The 17,416-nt window shown below is 41.9% G+C and overlaps 1 protein-coding gene across 1 annotated transcript in view; it reads right to left on the bottom strand.

Annotated features, from left to right (window-relative positions):
• The window catches only part of LOC121645161 (immunoglobulin lambda-1 light chain-like), a 61,190-nt gene extending 48,018 nt beyond the window's left edge, over positions 1–13,172 (bottom strand). The window contains exons 1-2 of the mRNA XM_041993567.1: positions 12,994–13,172; positions 12,590–12,712 (exon numbers count right to left, since the gene is read on the bottom strand). Coding sequence (XP_041849501.1) covers positions 12,590–12,712; positions 12,994–13,036 — 166 coding nt within the window. The 5' untranslated portion in view covers positions 13,037–13,172. The remainder of the gene's footprint in view (positions 1–12,589; positions 12,713–12,993) is intronic.
• Between the last annotated feature and the right edge of the window lie 4,244 nt (positions 13,173–17,416).

The following is a 17,416-nucleotide window of genomic DNA, read 5'->3' on the forward strand; positions in this document are numbered from 1 at the left end:
TCTCATTCATCACTTTGATCAGGATTCACAAATGTTAGTTATGACATGTTAGAAACTAAATGAAGCTGAATTATTAGCTGGTTTGTAGATATTTCAGCATTTATCTTGTTTTTCTTTTTAATCTCCTGTATCTGCACAGTGTGGTAGGTTCTCCACATTTATTCACTCAGATAATCTCAATAAAGTGTAAAACAGGGTTGTTCGTGTTTGTTTCTCTGCTTGTTTACAGGTTCGGTATGTTGACAACCATTAGACTGTGGTTGTAAGTTTCTTTCTCTTCCAACTTCAACAAGTTTCACATCATACAAATATATAAACAGGAAGAAGAAGGAAGCCATTTTGATTCAGTATTAAGATGAAGTGTTTCTATGGAAACCAGCATGTGATGGGTGTGTGTGTCCCCTCATCATTTAGTTTGTGTAGGAAACATGTTACAGTGAGGATGTAAAACTCTACGCTGATGACACTGTTGTTTCCACACATGAACAAACAGCAGAGCAGAGATGTTGTTTGAAGCTACAAATAAACATCCAGAGGTTTGACCAGTCAGGACTGTAGGTAGAGAAAAAAGACAGACAGCAGAGAGGGAGGGGAGGAGATGAGTGTGTTCAGCAGCAGATATGAATCTGTTCTCAGTGGTTATTAGAAGAGAAAAAACTGCTGACAGCCAATCAAACTTCCTTTCCTGCAGCCGTGTGGCTTTCTGCTCTGCAGCCTCCACACCGTTAGCTGTGGCTTTTCACCTTAATAACACAATGACAGTTACAACCATCGACTGTGTTTAAAGAGTCGTTCCAGGAAACATCTGTGTTCTTCATCTGTGAGAGAAACAGCTCAAATCCTGAACTCAGAGCTGAAAAATGAACTTTGATGGAAGAAAAGGAGAGATGAGAAACCTCCTGCTGAACATTTGTTGCTGAACATTAATAATAAATCATTTAAAGCTCATCTTCTCAGACATTTCTGCTCTTTCAGCCGACTGTACTTCTGTTATCATTCATCAGAGCAACACAAACCACACTGAGACAGACTCACAAACCACCGACACAAACAAGTCATGTTGTTTGGTTGGTCTGAAAACAAAAGCAGGACAAGACGTCCATGTTGGTTCAGCTCAGGTCTCATTTTTCTCACCGGCTGATAGTTGATTGAAAACCTCCTGCAGAGCCGTCAGAGGAGTCTGTTGGTCTCAATCACAGCTGAGTTTTTATTGACTTCTCTTCAAACTGGTTCAGCCTCTGTGAACCTGCTCTCCACAACTTCATTTAAGCTTCTGTTGATCACTTTTAAATCCTTCATGGTCTGGATCAACTTTCCATGTCAGAACTCTTCATTCTGCACCTCGACCCCTCAGATCAGAGACTCAGCTGTTGTTTAAAGTTCCACAGTTCACACTTAGAACAAAGGGAACCATGACTCTACTGTTTTAACTCCAAGAACTTGGAACAAATTCTTGTCAGCATCAGAACAGCTGAGTCAGAGCCAGTTTAAAAGATTTTATAAACCCTCCTGTACAGACTTAGATTTGGAGAATATTTTCTGATCTCTGTTCTTACGTTTTAATGTTGTTCTACGTTTTTACATTGACTCTCTTTATTACAAAAAACTGTGCAATATAAAAAACAGAAAACTCGAAGAAAAAAAATGATCACTTTGTAAAATCTGCTTAAAAAGAGACATTTTAAAGCATCTACAACATGTCATAACTAACATTTGTGAATTCTGATCAAAGTGATAAATGAGATGAATTGATGAGACTTGATGGAGAGAAAAGTCCAGCAGAAAACAGTCAGTCAGCATGTGTGCAGTTGGTGGACGGTCCCTTGTTTCTGAGGATCATCAGCAGAGAGAGTCCACAGCAGTACACCAGACTCTTCACTATCAGCACTGTGGACAGCAGCAAGAGCAGCTTCACTTGGTTTAAGAGCGTCTGAAGCCAGGGACAAACATCTGAAACAGAAAAGGAGTCAAATGTTGGAGTTACAGTGAGAAATGTCAGTCCTCTGCTCCTCTGCTCTCTTTGAGAGCGTCTCCACTTGAAGCTGAATCTCTGCTGAACAGTCTCCAAGCCTTCATTACCTTATTGTGCTTGGGCCTCCACTGTTCCCCCCTCATGCTTGACGTAGCAGATGTATTTCTGTGTGTAGAAAGCATCACGATCGACCACCCTGATGGCAGCGGAGCGTCCTGACTCTCTGATCTCCAGCTGATCTCCCTCAGCAGGGAGCAGCTCCTCCAGAGAGCCGTCCTCCTTCTGTCTTTTCCAGGAGAACTGGACCAGAGGAGGAAACATGGCTGAGGCCAGACACAGCAGGGAGCTCCTCCCCTCCTGGTGGACTCTGGATGCTGCTGGGTACACGCTCACCACGGGCTTCACTACCTGCTCATCTGAAGTTTGACAGCAGCAACAAGCAGCACACACACATTCATACAGTTAGCAGCAGCTTCCAGCACTGCACTGCATTCAGTCTGATCCTGGAAACATGGACTCTGATCAATAAACTCCTCATCAATACAGCACAAAGTTCACTTTCACTACATACACTGGATTCAGCTTCATATCACACACACTCATCACCTCATGGCAGCAGGTGGACCACGTGGAAATCTTCTTTAGAAAGTCAATAAAGTTATTTTAAAACTTATTTTTTTATTGGTGATTTCTAAATGAAAATAATAATAAAAACTATTTATAGTGGTATGTTTGCTATTTTTCTGCAACCCTTTTCTTAAATTAATCGTTTCATGCATGAATTATAAAAATCACAGCGATGCTTTTGAGAAATTCATAATTTACTTAACAATTTTTTCTTTTCTATGAAAATATTTATTTAAATATAACTGTGTCTTTTTTGTGTTTATTACTGATGCAAATAGTAAATACAATCTATGTATCTATATAATATATTTATATTTCGCAGCTTTTACACTGTGCATGAAAATGTTTAATGAAACATGTAATAAACATGTTTCTGCCATGGAAATTTATTTAATTTCATTTAATAAAATAATGAACACATTTAGTATTTACCAGCAATTAGTCCAATCAATGAAAACAGATCAAATTCTTTCAATTTATTTTTCTTTTAAGCTTTCACTATCTTTTAAATTCATCTATCCATCCATTTTCTTCTGCTTATCCAGAGTCAGGTTGCGGGGGCAGCTGCCTAAGCAGGAAAACCCAGACTTCCCTCTCCCCGGCCACATTCACCAGCTCATCCGGAGGGATCCCGAGGCATTCCCAGGCCAGCCGAGAGATGTAGTCTGTCCAGCATGTCCTGGGTCTTCCCTGGGGCCTCTTTCCAGAGGGACGTGCCTGGAACACCTCACCAGGGAGGCGTCCAGGAGGCATCCTCACCAGATGCCCGAACCACCTCATCTGGCTCCTCTCGATGTGGAGGAGCAGCAGCTCTACTCTGAGCCCCTCACAGATCACCGAGCTTCTCACCATATCTCTAAGGGAGAGCCTGGCCACCCTGGGGAGAAAACTCATTTCGGCCACTTGCACTCGCAATCTTGTTCTTTCGGTCACTACCCACAGCTCATGACTGGCTCAGCTCCTTCTTCACCACGACAGACCGATGCCGAGTCCGCATCACTGCAGATGCAGCACCAATCCTCCTGTCAATCTCCCGCTCCATCCTTCCCTCACTTGTGAACAAGACCCCGAGATACGTGAACTCCTCCACTTGGGGCAGGACCCTATTGCAGACCCAAAGAGTGCGCTCCACCCTTTTCTGGCTGAGGACCATGGTCTCGGATTTGGAGGTGCTGATTCCCATCCCAGCTGCTTTACACTCGGCTGCGAATCGCTCCAGTGAGAGCTGAAGATCACGGCCTGATGAAGCCAACAGAACCACATCATCCGCAAAGAGCAGAGGTCCAATCCTGAGGCCACCGAACCGGATCCCCTCAACACCTCTGTTGCACCTAGAAATTCTGTCCATAAAGGTTATGAATAGAATCGTGACAAAGGGCAGCCTTGGCGGAGTCCAACCCGCACTGGAAACGATTCTGATTTACTGCTGGCAATGCGGACCAAGCTCTGACATGGGCCATACAGGGACCGGACAGCTCGTACAAGCGAATTCGGCACTCCATACTCCTGGAGTACCCCCCACAGGAGTCCCAGGGGGACATAGTTGAATGCCTTCTCCAAGTCCACAAAGCACATGTAGACAGGTTTGGCAAACTCCCATGCCCCCTCAAAGACCCTGAAGAGGGTGTAGAGCTGGTCCACTGTTCCACGACTGGGACGAAAACCACACTGCTCCTCTTCAATCCGAGGTTCGACTATCCGACGGACCCTCCTCTCCAGCACCCCTGAATAGACCTTACCGGGGAGGCTGAGGAGTGTGATCCCCCTGTAGTTGGAGCACACCCTCTGGTCCCCCTTTTGAGGAGGGGGACCACCACTCCAGTCTGCCAGTCCAGGAGAACTGTCCCTGATGTCCACACGATGCTGCAGAGGCGTGTCAGCCAAGACAGCCCTACAGCATCCACAGCCTTAAGGAACTCTAGACGGACCTCATCCACCCCCGGGGCCCTGCCACCGAGGAGCTTTTTAACCACCTCAGCGACCGCAGCCCCAGAGATAGGAGAGCCAGCACCAGCTACCCCAGACTCTGCTTCCTCATTGGAAGACGTGTTGGTGGGATTGAGAAGGTCTTCGAATTATTCCTTCCACCGCCTCACAACGTCCAGAGTCGAGGTCAGCAGCCCCCCATCCCCACTGTACACAGTGTTGACGGAGCACTGCTTTCCCCTCCTGAGCCGTCGGATGGTGGACCAGAATTTCCTCAAATCTGTCCAGAAGTCATTCTCCATGGCCTCTCCAAACTCCTCCCATGCCCGAGTTTTTGACTTAGCGACCGCTGAAGCTGCGCTCCGCTTAGTCCTCTGATACCCATCAGCTGCCTCTGATGTCCCATAGGCCAAAAAGGCCCGAAAGGACTCCTTCTTGAGCTTGACGGCATCTCTTACTGCCGGTGTCCACCAACGAGTTCAGGGGTTGTCCACGTGAGCATTGAAGTCCCCCAGCAGAACGAGGGAGTCCCCGGAAGGAGTGCTCTCCAACACCTCCTCCAAGGACTCCAAAAAGGGTGGGTACTCTTAACTGCTATTTGGTGCATAAGCACAAACAACAGTCAGGACCCGTCCTCCCAGCCGAAGGTGGGGGGAGGCTACCCTTTCGTCCACCAGGGTAAACATCAACTTTGACCCTTTTTAAATTAAAATTTATAATTAAAAAAAAATTTGATGACTGCTAATTATTTTTTAAATAACCTACATGATAGCAAATGAATTCAAATGTAAATTCGCCTTTTTTGTTTGCATTTTCTCTGAAAGATTTTTCTCCATTTTTTCATTTAATTCTGTAAGTCTTACACAAAATTTTATTGAATTAATAAACAAATATTTACTAAATCGAACATTTTTAGTTTATATATATATATATATATATATATATATATATATATATATATATATATATATATATTTAGCTTACAACTTAAAAAAGTTAAATATGTTCTCTAACACATTTAAAGACATTTTCAGGTAATTTTTAAATCTTTGATTAAAACCAGCAGATTTTAGTTTTTTTTTTTCTACTTCAGTGTATTTATTCGAATGTCCAACATGGAATTAAAGCTCATGTAATATTAAACTGTTACTTATATTGTACGTAGAAATTTTGCTGAAAGGTTTGTGAAACAATTGATCAAAACTTAGATGTCATGTTTTTTTTTTTTTTTTTTTTTTAAATACAATTTGTTCACATGTTAAACATTTGACCTTTTAGTTTATTTTTCAAGTGACATTTAATTTAGTTTTGTCCTGGACAGAAAATTCTAACTATTTTTATGGTTACAAAAATCTCTTTTTTCCCGAAGCCCAGCAGATATCAGAGAATTACTAAAAAGATGACAAAGTAAATGTTTGTATCATGACTAATATTTGCAGAAATAAAGAATAAGTTTAGTTGTTCAGTGAGATTTGAATATGTTTTCAGGAATTATTGAGCTTTTCTTCTGTAACAATGGCTGCATGATGAATTCTCTACTAATGATGAAAAAACTAACATGTAAAGCCTGAAGCAGCAGAAACTGACTTTAAACACATTTTAACTTCTACAAGAAAACAAGTGAAGGAAAAGAAATGTTTGTTCTTACCTCTTACATACAGTTTAGTCCCAGAACCAGCGATTGGGTAGATGTATTCGATGCCGTCTGTCCCGACACAGTGAGAAAGACTGGTACAAAAACCTGTCTGCTGGTGAACGTGTCAGCTGAGGTGAAGGAGTTGAAATGATGAAGCAGGATCATATTTCAGCTCCATGATGTGTTTCTCTAATGTTCATATCAACATGACTGTCTCTTCTTCTCTTCTCTTTTAGCCACACTAGCAGCATGGCTCTGATGTTAATGTCAGTCTGTTGGTCAGTCCACTACTTTCGTCCAGATGGACTGGATCTGGACTAAAGGATGGAGGGATGGATTGACATGAAACCTTTAACAGACATTCTTGGTCCCCAGAGGATTAACTTCATGAAGGGACTTTGTTGATTTTGACTTTTTATCTAGCGCCACCATCAGGTGGACATTTGTGGTTCAGACTGAAATATCTTAACTATTGGATGGATTGTCTGGTTCAGACGTTCATGTTCCCCTCAGGATGGACTGGAATAACTTTGGTGATCCTCTGAAGTTTCATCTAGCGCCACCATCAGGTCAGCATGGGTTTGATCGGATACTTTGCTTTTTGATTAAATACCTGCAAAACTAATTTCAATCTGACCATTAGCAATCCAGTAAATACTGGTTTCCTAATCTGTATCACAACTAAAGAACAGCTAACAGCTAACAGCTAACAGCTAACGGTGCTGACGTTGTTCTCTGAGAACATTTGGTGAGTATTTTAACAGTGTGTAAATGATTAATGATAAATTGTGAGACCAGTGGGATTTTTGTGAATAAACGTCTCCACTTATGCTTCTAAACAATGTGAAAACTGCAACAGTTTCTATTATTTGTGTCACCTTTATATCATTAGCCTAGCTACTGCTAATTTCCTGTCTTCTTTAGTAGAGTTCATCCTCTTGTGTTTCTGTTCTCTTTCCTTTCTGTTCTCTACACACCTGGTCTTCATTTACTGATCACTGCACCTGCTCCTTGACTGATTATTGCTCCTTTAGTGTATATTTACTCCTTGGTTTCTATTGTTCTTTCCAGTTCATTGTATTTTCTGTGGTCCAGTGTGTGGCTCATCACCATCACTGGATTCTCTGTAGTTTTCCAGTCAGTCTGTCTTTTATCTTTGACAGTCAGTCCTGTGTTCCCCTGAGTATGGTTTGTCTTTCCAGTTAGTTTCTAAAAATCCTTCTGTTGCTTTGCTTTTGGTTCGTTTCTTATAACATCCTGTTACGACCCCTTTTTAGAACCAGGGGTGTTAGGGTCGACAACAAAACAAATAGGACAAAATGTAAAATATTTACAATTATTTATTCCAAAAAAAAAACGGGTTCAGAATAAAACAGGGCAACCAAGGCTGTCAAGTTCAGCAAAAGAAACCTAATTAACTCAAGGTGTCCTCAAGCGAGGTAATAATAAACCAAACAAAAATCAATAACTCAAGAAATCCACTATAAACCAAAATATTACTCCTACAACTATTCAAAACAGAGCTTTGTACATAAACCAAATCAAACATACAGTTAACTCAACAAAAGATGTCTGCCAAATCAAAATACACAAAATAGAGAGAGAGAGCGCGCAGAATCACAAATATACAAACCACTCAGGTGTCTTAACTAAAGGCAAGGAATAATGCTCTTACAAACCACTATGGGTAATTCAACCAGCCACTACAAATGCAAGTCACAAACTGGCGAGCTGTGAGCCTGAGGAACACAGCTGCCCTGATCACCATCGCCGCCTCCCTTTTAAGGACCAGTATTCCCGTTGGTTGGTCACCGAGGAGGAAGCGGTGTGGAGTTGTTGTCCGGTAAGGTGGATAGGGTGGGTCTCCCCTGAGAGCAGGTGGAACCGAAGGCAGCCAATCACCAGACAGGAGGAAAAGGAGGAGGTCTCGCAGGCCAGGAGCAGGGGTTGCAGGATATGTAGCAGTCCGTCACATACACGTGCCCAGGCCAGAGGCCAGGGGACGTGACACACCCTGAAAATAAGTTCACCTGCATGAACTCTGGGATTTTGGATTCTACCTCCTTTTTGGATCATGACAAACTTTTGGTTGCCTGAAACATTTTAAGTATTTTAAGCTGTTTTCTTCACTTCTTGCTGAATTTGTAACCACCATTTTTTAAAATCCACACACAGTGGACCAAGTTGATAAGAGACTGATCAAGGAGGTTCGGAAATATGCCTGCAAGACTGCATCATGTTGGCCACCATTGTTGTTCTAAAACAGGAAATTCCTGCTGGAACTGAAGGGAACCATGATAAGAACTCCACCTTGTGGAGTTTACCAGCCGACATCAGCCCTACTACTACCTTCAGAGTTGGAGGAGAAACTCCAACATGACACCGTAAACTTAAGCTTGAGAATGATAGCACATTTCAACAGCGTTATTCTGTGCCAGAATAAATCCAGTTCATCCCTCTTGTGTTACGGTGTGTCAGGCAGGAATGCTTTCTGGACCCCCAAGAGGCAGACGCTGAGCAACCAAAAACAGCAGAGAGTGGTTGGGTTAAGAAACAAAGGGAATTTAATAGAGTCTCTTTGAACAGTATCCAAAGCGCAGCATAAGCCACAGGCAGGATCCAGGAATCACGATGGTTCACGGTAGGCAGAGTGGATGACAGGCTGAGCATTTGTGTGGAGCTGGCTTGAGCTGGAGATGGATGGGAATCAAGGTGACAGGAAAGCAATCCAGGAGGGAGGCGTAGCAGGCAGGGCTGACAGAATCCAACGGACCAGGAACCTGAACACAAGACAGCGTTTAGAAGACGCGAGTTGGGATTTTAAGCAGAGATCTACAGAGGCCACGATATACCAGGAAGTTACTGGACGATCCGGTGAGGAATGAGGAAAGATCCGGTGTTTAAGTATGCAGTGGTTGATGGGATGAATGAGGTCCTGGTGTGAAGATCAGCCCAGGTGAGGTGATTGCTGCTGCTGACGCTCTCCTGGCTGGGGACAGACATGACACACAAGACAGACAGAGGGAGCCAGACGCACACACTAGGGCAATCCAGAAACATAAACACAGATAGGGGGGACAGATAGGGACCCTAACATCTTGTCATGTTCACCTCCTGCCCCTTACTTTAGTGTTCCCAGTTAAAATTGACCGGTCTGTTTTAACTGCTCTTAATTTAGCACAAAAACTATTTTTCACCACCAAATTTTTATTTAGCCTTCTTTAGCTGTGAACAATGTCTCAAAGTAGTGTTCCACAAGAATTTACAGAATTTACGCTACCCGGATCGCCAGGCAATTCTTCAAGGTGCCAGGAAGGTCAATCCATCTCTCCCGGACGGCACACGCTTAGAGTTCTACGCCGACTACAGCGCCGGTACGACCCGACGGAGGAGCGCCTTCAAAGGCGTCAGAACCCGTCTCCGCCAGATGGCGATTGACAGCTTTCTGATTTATCCTGCTACACTACGGGTTAAACTTAAAGGTGAGACCAAATCCTTCACATCTGTGCAAGACGCCGAGCGCTTTTTGGAAGAATATGAATCGGATAACACCACAGCCACCGCAACAGCAGCGGACACGCCGGCTACATCCATGGAAAACTGACCTACATAATGAGGTGGACTGATGGGATTTTCTTTACTGTCTTCTAGGCACTCCTGAGCTTTGAAATTCAGTTGACCTACTGTCTCACGATCGTAAATATAATGTAGAAATTTGTGAGATATGATACTCATTAACCAATCTGGACTTAGCTTAGTTCCTTTGTTTTTCGTTATGTAAGGGGGTTAAGCACATGTTCAGTAGTGAGTATGTGTTCACATGTGAGTAGACTTCACCTCGTGAATGTCACGGATGTTAGCTATAGATGGATTCAGGGGAAGGGTGGGGGTGTGGCTGGAGCCACACAATTACCAACACATAGATGTTTACTTTACTATGTTAGTTCTGTTAATGACCTGTTTAATAACTATTATGTGTTTTGGCGTGAGTACTCTCACTTTCTTTTTGTGCTCCTTTAAAAATAATGGGTAACATCTCTATATTATCCTTAAATGTTTAAGGGTTGAATCTTCCTCTTAAACGTAATTCCATTCTTGATTTTTTGCACAGGCACAAAATCGATGTGGCATTATTACAGGAGACACACCTCAAACCAACAGATGTAGCTAGAATGCAGAATAAATATTATAAACCTGTGGTGGCCTCGGGTGATGGATCCAAGACCAAAGGGGCTATGGTACTGATGAAGCTCTCTATCAATTCAGTAATTGAACGAATTAATTCAGATATATCAGGTAGATTAGCAATATGTTGTACCACCATACAAGGAGTTAAGATGATCTAACTATGATCAAACAGGATTTATGATTTATGAAAGGAAGGCTTGCTTCTGATAACATAAGACAACTTCTCCATATTATTGAAGAATCAACTAAATCTAAATCCGAACTTGGTTTGTTCTTCATGGATGCTCAAAACGCATTTGACAGAGTGGAATGGAAATATTTATGCAGAGCCATGGAAAAATTTCATTTCGATCCCAAATTTATTAGAATGATTCAAATCTTATACATTAATCCTACAGCTAAGGTTTGTATTGGTGGACTCTCTTCTAATTCATTTGGAATACTCCGTGGAACGAGACAAGGATGTCCACTCTCTCCGCTTTTATTTAACCTGTCTATTGAACCCTTAGCCCAGTATATACGACTAAACAAATCTTTGAGTCCATTTGCAATTGGGCTGTCCAAACATCACATCTCATTATACGCGGACGATGCCTTGATATACATGTCTAATGTTCAATCATCTTTACCAAAGGTACTGAATATCTTGGAAATGTTTAGGAAGATATCAGGTTCATCTAAGAACCCAAACCATCAGTTTATTCACTTTAATATATGCCACCGCACCTATATGACACCGCAGAAAAGATACCTGATGGGACTAGCACCCCACCCATACTGTACATTCTGCCCATATGGCACAGTTGGCACTCTAATGCATTCTTTGTGGAGTTGCCCAGAAGTCCTATCATTCTGGAATAAGGTGGCAAATATGGTTTCACAATTAACATGCATTATCTTTCCTGTGGATCCCACCTTACTTCTACTGTACAGCTCAAGACTCCTAGTCACCCTGAAATCTCGCAAACTATGGCTGGCTTGCATGACGGCAGCCAAGAAATTAGTGGTCCAGAGGTGGCTACCTCCTCATGACCTCTCACCTATGACCTATGAATATTATGAATATTATTCTGTACAAACTTAATGTTCTTTGTTACTCTTCGCCTAAACTGTTAATAAAAATTGAGTTACAAAAGAAAAATATCGCCATTTAATGCTACATTACATTTTTGAATTTGCTCGTATGGACCAGACTTACTGGGTTTACTGGGACACTTTACTCATAGCAGTAGATCAGTGATTTAGAGCAGTGCAGCTTACCATAATCATCATAATCATCATTATCATCACCATCACCATCATCATCATCATCATCCACAGCAACCGATGAAGGTCCTGCTGCAGTCAACCTGTCAATCATTCTAGGAGCTTCCACCGGCATCATTTTTTTCTTATTAACTATTGTCCTCCTCTGACCTTAAATGTCGCTGCATCCTCTGGCACAAAGCCAGACGGGGATTAAAGTCATTTCTGCTGTGTTGGTATAAAAATGACCCTCTGGTGGTTCTGGGGTTACTGGAGTGTTGGTAGTTCTAGTGTTAAAAAATTCGTGCATCCAGATGTTAATCCAGAACAACCTCAAAGTCTAATCAAATGTTCCTGAATCCATTAAGAAGATTTCGTGAAAGTTTCCTGAAAATTCATTCATTACTTTGTGAGTTATGTTGCTAACAGACTGACAGACAGAGAGACCAACGTACAGCGCTGGAAACACAACCTGCAACTTGCCAGAAGAAATGATGAGCTGGAATCTGCTGAAAGCTGTTAAACAACAAGAGCTGCTGGAAGTGTTTTCATGAAGAGCTCATTAACATTGTGAAGGAGGAATGGACTTTATTCCAGCAGAAGCTCAAAGCAGGAGATTCATATTTATCTGGATATTTGAAGGAAAACATTCATTATTAACCAAAGATGCTGAAAATGGATTGATTTGATTGATGGTGTGTTGAGGTTTCATTTCATCATTTAACACTGCAGATATCTGAAATCTTCACAGAGTTGATGGTTTGAGAAAATTCTGCTAATAAGAAAAAGAAGAATAAAATGTTAAATCCATAAAGACAGCAGTAAAGAAGAAACTCCCTCAGCTCAGTGTGTTTGTGACTCTGTCTGAGATGGAGGTGAAATATGTCAACCTGGGCTGTGCTTTACTGCTCTCTTCCTGCCACTAACACTGTTTGACATCTGCTCATCTGAAGGTTTTTGTACAGGCTGCAGGGATCATTTCTCACTGTGGAGACCCGATTTCCCACAGGCACAGTAGTAGGTGGCTGAATGATCCGGTTTAACTTTCGCTATCCACAACTCACAGCCGTTCTGAATATTCACAGCTGAGAAATCATCTTCCTGAGGATGATTGAAACCTTTTCCAACAGAACCAGAATTTTTATCAATATCAAGAATTTTTCTGAATGTTTCTTTCTTCTGGTACCAGAATATATAACCGCTATAACACAGGTGAATGTTTTCACATCTGAAGGAGACATTTTGACCAACTCTCCTGGTCAATGTTAAATCATCCTGAATCAGCTCTGCTGCCATGGCAACCAGCGCTGTAGAGACACAGCCAGACAGATGAAGGTTAGTGTGACAGTGTTTGTTCCAGGTGGAGTTTGTTGGCTCCTGATTGGCTGGAAACACTCACCTGAACACAGCCAGCACAGAGCAGCAGCTGGGAGGAAAAGCATTGTGTGCAGTGGTGTTTCCTCTGGTGAACCTGGGGAGAAGTGGTGCTCTGATGCAGCTGAGGCCAAACAAGGACGAGCTGTGAGATCAGAGCAGGACCACGTGCTTTCTAACAGGTCCTCAAAGCTCCCATCAGCCCCTGCGGCCCACAGATCAGACTGCTGCTGCTGATTGACAGCTCAGCTGAAGCTGCTGTGTGCTTTCATGCTCTTGATTTCAATCTGACAGCAGATGAAAAAAATCTGCCTCACATGATGCAGAAAGACTAAAAACATTCATGTTCCCACAAACACGTTCAGGTTGGTGGTGAATTTAGTACCACACACTGTTATCTGTTGTTTAGCAGCTGGGATGAAAATACACAACTACAAACCCACACAGCTCCTCAACTCTCATTCAGCTCTTCAATGTGGGTCTGTGGATCCTCACTGGGAACACAATCAAACATACTGGGACATGTGGGAAAGCATCCCAGTGTGCATACTGGACATATGTTACAGCATCCACAGGAAGACACTTTCTCATCATTTCCATGTACTGTAGATTCTGTCATTTGAAGCTCTTTCACAGTCAGATCTGGACTATAAACCATGTTCTACACTTTATGTTGACATGTAGAAATAATTCCATTCTGCTTGTAAGAAGCTCTTCATAGAAACAAACATGGCTACACTGGTGTTACTGGATTATGTTGATGCATGAAAACAGCTTTGCTGCACAGCTGAATGATTGTGCTGAAAACACTGAGAACAAACTGAAGATGGAGCTGTTGTGTTACTTTGGCTTCACAGTCAGTGTAGACAATATACAAAGCAGCTTCAAAGATAAATGTGGAATCAAACAGAGTTCAGGAGCTGCAGCTTCCATCTTCATGGAAAACAATCAGCTGATTATTTCATTATTCTTCATATAGACGACTCAATAAAGACGAAACCACTTGATTTCCTAAATGTTTACTGGTTCCAACAAGTTTCTCCAGTCCGACCCGACTTGGAACAGAAGCAAATATATTGGGACATGTGGGAACGTCAGCTGGAATATTCTGGAGCCTCCAGACAAAGAACTTTATCATTGATCTCTTTACTATTGAACATGTTTAAAAAGGGACTTTGAACATAATTAACATTCATTAACATGATGATCAAACTGGATTTTTCTCCAGTGTTTCATGTTTGTGTTTCTTTGGGAATGATTGGAATATTCTGTCTTCCATATTTACACATTCACTGTCTGAGCATAAAAACATCTCCACCTGGATTTAACTCAGCAGATGATCTGGAGCTGCTTCAGTTGCTCAGGTCCAGGTTCAGCAACATGATGTTCCAGAAAAATCCGCTCAGCCGACTGTCAAAAGAAACTGGAAGCAGCTTTTTCCAACCAGAGTTTTTCCTCTGAATGATTGTGCTGAAAACACAATCTGTTTTTTTTTTCAATTAAAAATGAAACAAATGTTTTTTTTCATGTTAAATCACAACATGATTTTTCTTTCTTCAAGTCACAATATATGTCTTTACTACAAAGTTTGTTCATAATTATATTCATGATAACAAGGCAAAAAGTTTTTAAAGCACAAAAGTTTCACAAAAACCACAGAAATAATTACCACAGTGAAGAAGTAGAAAGAGCAACATTAGAACATCAGAGCAAATATCAGAAAATATTCTTCAAATCCAAGTCTGTACAGGAAAGTTTATAAAATCTTTTAAACTGGTTCTGACTCAGCTGTTCTGATGCTGACGGAGAGTTTGTTCCACGTTCTTGGAACTAAAACAGTAGAATCATGGTTCCCTTTGTTCTAAGTTGGAACTGTGGAACTTTAAACAACAGCTGAGTCTCTGATCTGAGGGGTCGAGGTGCAGAATGAAAAGTTCTGACATGGAAAGTTGATCCAGACCGTGAAGGATTTAAAAGTAATCAACAGAAGCTTAAATGAAGTTGTGGAGAGCAGGTTCACAGAGACCGAACCAGTTTGAAGAGGAAATCAAAAAAACTCAGCTGTGATTGAGACCAACAGACTCCTCTGACGGCTCTGCAGGAGGTTTTCAATCAACTATCAGCCGGTGAAAAAATGAGACCTGAGCTGAACCAACATGGACGTCTTGTCCTGCTTTTGTTTTCAGACCAACCAAACAACATGATTTGTTTGTGTCGGTGGTTTGTGAGTCTGTCTCAGTGTGGTTTGTGTTGTTCTGATGAATGATAACAGAAGTACAGTCGACTGAAAGAGCAGAAATGTCTGAGAAGATGAGCTTTAAATGATTTATTATTAATGTTCAGCAACAAATGTTCAGCAGGAGGTTTTCTCATCTCTCCTTTTCTTCCATCAAAGTTCATTTCTCAGCTCTGAGTTCAGGATTTGAGCTGTTTCTCTCACAGATGAAGAACACAGATGTTTCCTGTAACGACTCTTTAAGCACAGTCGATGGTTGTAACTGTCATTGTGTTATTAAGGTGAAAAGCCACAGCTAACGGTGTGGAGGCTGCAGAGCAGAAAGCCACACGGCTGCAGGAAAGCAAGTTTGATTGGCTGTCAGCAGTTTTTTCTCTTCTAATAACCACTGAGAACAGATTCATATCTGCTGCTGAACACACTCATCTCCTCCCCTCCCTCTCTGCTGTCTTTTTTCTCTACCTACAGTCCTGACTGGTCAAACCTCTGGATGTTTATTTGTAGCTTCAAACAACATCTCTGCTCTGCTGTTTGTTCATGTGTGGAAACAACAGTGTCATCAGCGTAGAGTTTTACATCCTCACTGTCATATGTTTCCTACACAAACTAAATGATCAGAGGACACACACCCCATCACATGCTGGTTTCCATAGAAACACTTCATCTTAATACTGAATCAAAATGGCTTCCTTCTTCTTCCTGTTTATATATTTGTATGATGTGAAACTCGTTGAGGTTGGAAGAGAAGGAAACTTACAACCACAGTCTAACGGTTGTCAACATACCGAACCTGTAAACAAGCAGAGAAACAAACACCAACAACCCTGTTTTACACTTTATTGAGATTATCTGAGTGAATAAATGTGGAGAACCTACCACACTGTGCAGATACAGGAGATTAAAAAGAAAAACAAGATAAATGCTGAAATATCTACAAGGCAGCTAAGAATTCATCTTCATTTAGTTTCTAACATGTCATAACTAACATTTGTGAATCCTGATCAAAGTGATGAATGAGATGAATTGATGAGATTTGATGGAGAGAAAAGTCCAGCAGAAAACAGTCAATTAGCATGTGTGCAGTTGGTGGATGGTCCCTTGTTTCTGAGGATCATCAGCAGAGAGAGTCCACAGCAGTACACCAGACTCTTCACTATCAGCACTGTGGACAGCAGCAAGAGCAGCTTCACCCTCAACTCAGACTGGAAGGACAGTGACAGCTTCAGAGGGTGGAGAACAGGAACAGAGGTTGCAGCTGGATCAGATGGTGGAAATGTTTCTTCTTGCAGAAGTGGAGGAGTTGTTGCATGAACTGGTGGAGGAGAAGCAGGTGGAGGAGAAGCAGGGACCTCTGGAAGAGAAAAATGTTGGAGTTACAGTGAGAAATGTCAGTCCTCTGCTCCTCTGCTCTCTTTGACAGCGTCTCCACATGAAGCTGAATCTCTGCTGAACACAGTCTCCAAGCCTTCATTACCTTGTTGTGTTTGGGCCTCCACTGTTCCCCCCTCATGCTTGACGTAGCAGATGTATTTATATCTGCTGAGAGCATCACCATCAACCACTCTAATGACGGCGGATTGTCTGGACCCTCTGAACTGTCCCTCAGCAGCATGCAGCTCCTCCAGAGAGCCGTCCTCCTTCTGTCTTTTCCAGGAGAACTGGACCAGAGGAGGAAACATGGCTGAGGCCAGACACAGCAGGAAGCTCTTCCCCTCCTGGTGGACGTTGGATTCAATGGAGCAGACGTTCACCACGGGCTTCACCATCTGCTCCTCTGAAGTTTGACAGCACAAAGTTCACTACATACACTGGATTCAGCTTCATATCACACACACTCATCACCTCATGGCAGCAGGTGGACCACGTGGAAATCTTTTTTATAACGTCAATAAAATTATTTCATAACATGTTTATGTTTTTATTGATGACATTTAAATTAAACCTTTCATGGATGAATTTTTAAATAACAATGCTTCCTGTTTTTCACTTAGAATATTTTACAGATGTAAACAGTGATACTTTATTTCTTCATCATATTTTACTTTTTATTTATTTTATTTACTTTATCTGTTGTATAAAATTTTAAAACATAATATTTATCATAGAATACTTTATCTTTTCCTGTTTATTACTGAAGCAAACTTGTTAATTACAATGTATGAATAAACAAATATACCGTCCTCACCCATAAATAAGCTAGAAATGAGATCTT

This window comes from Melanotaenia boesemani, chromosome 8 (assembly GCF_017639745.1).
Source record: "Melanotaenia boesemani isolate fMelBoe1 chromosome 8, fMelBoe1.pri, whole genome shotgun sequence".
Taxonomy (NCBI): domain Eukaryota; kingdom Metazoa; phylum Chordata; class Actinopteri; order Atheriniformes; family Melanotaeniidae; genus Melanotaenia; species Melanotaenia boesemani.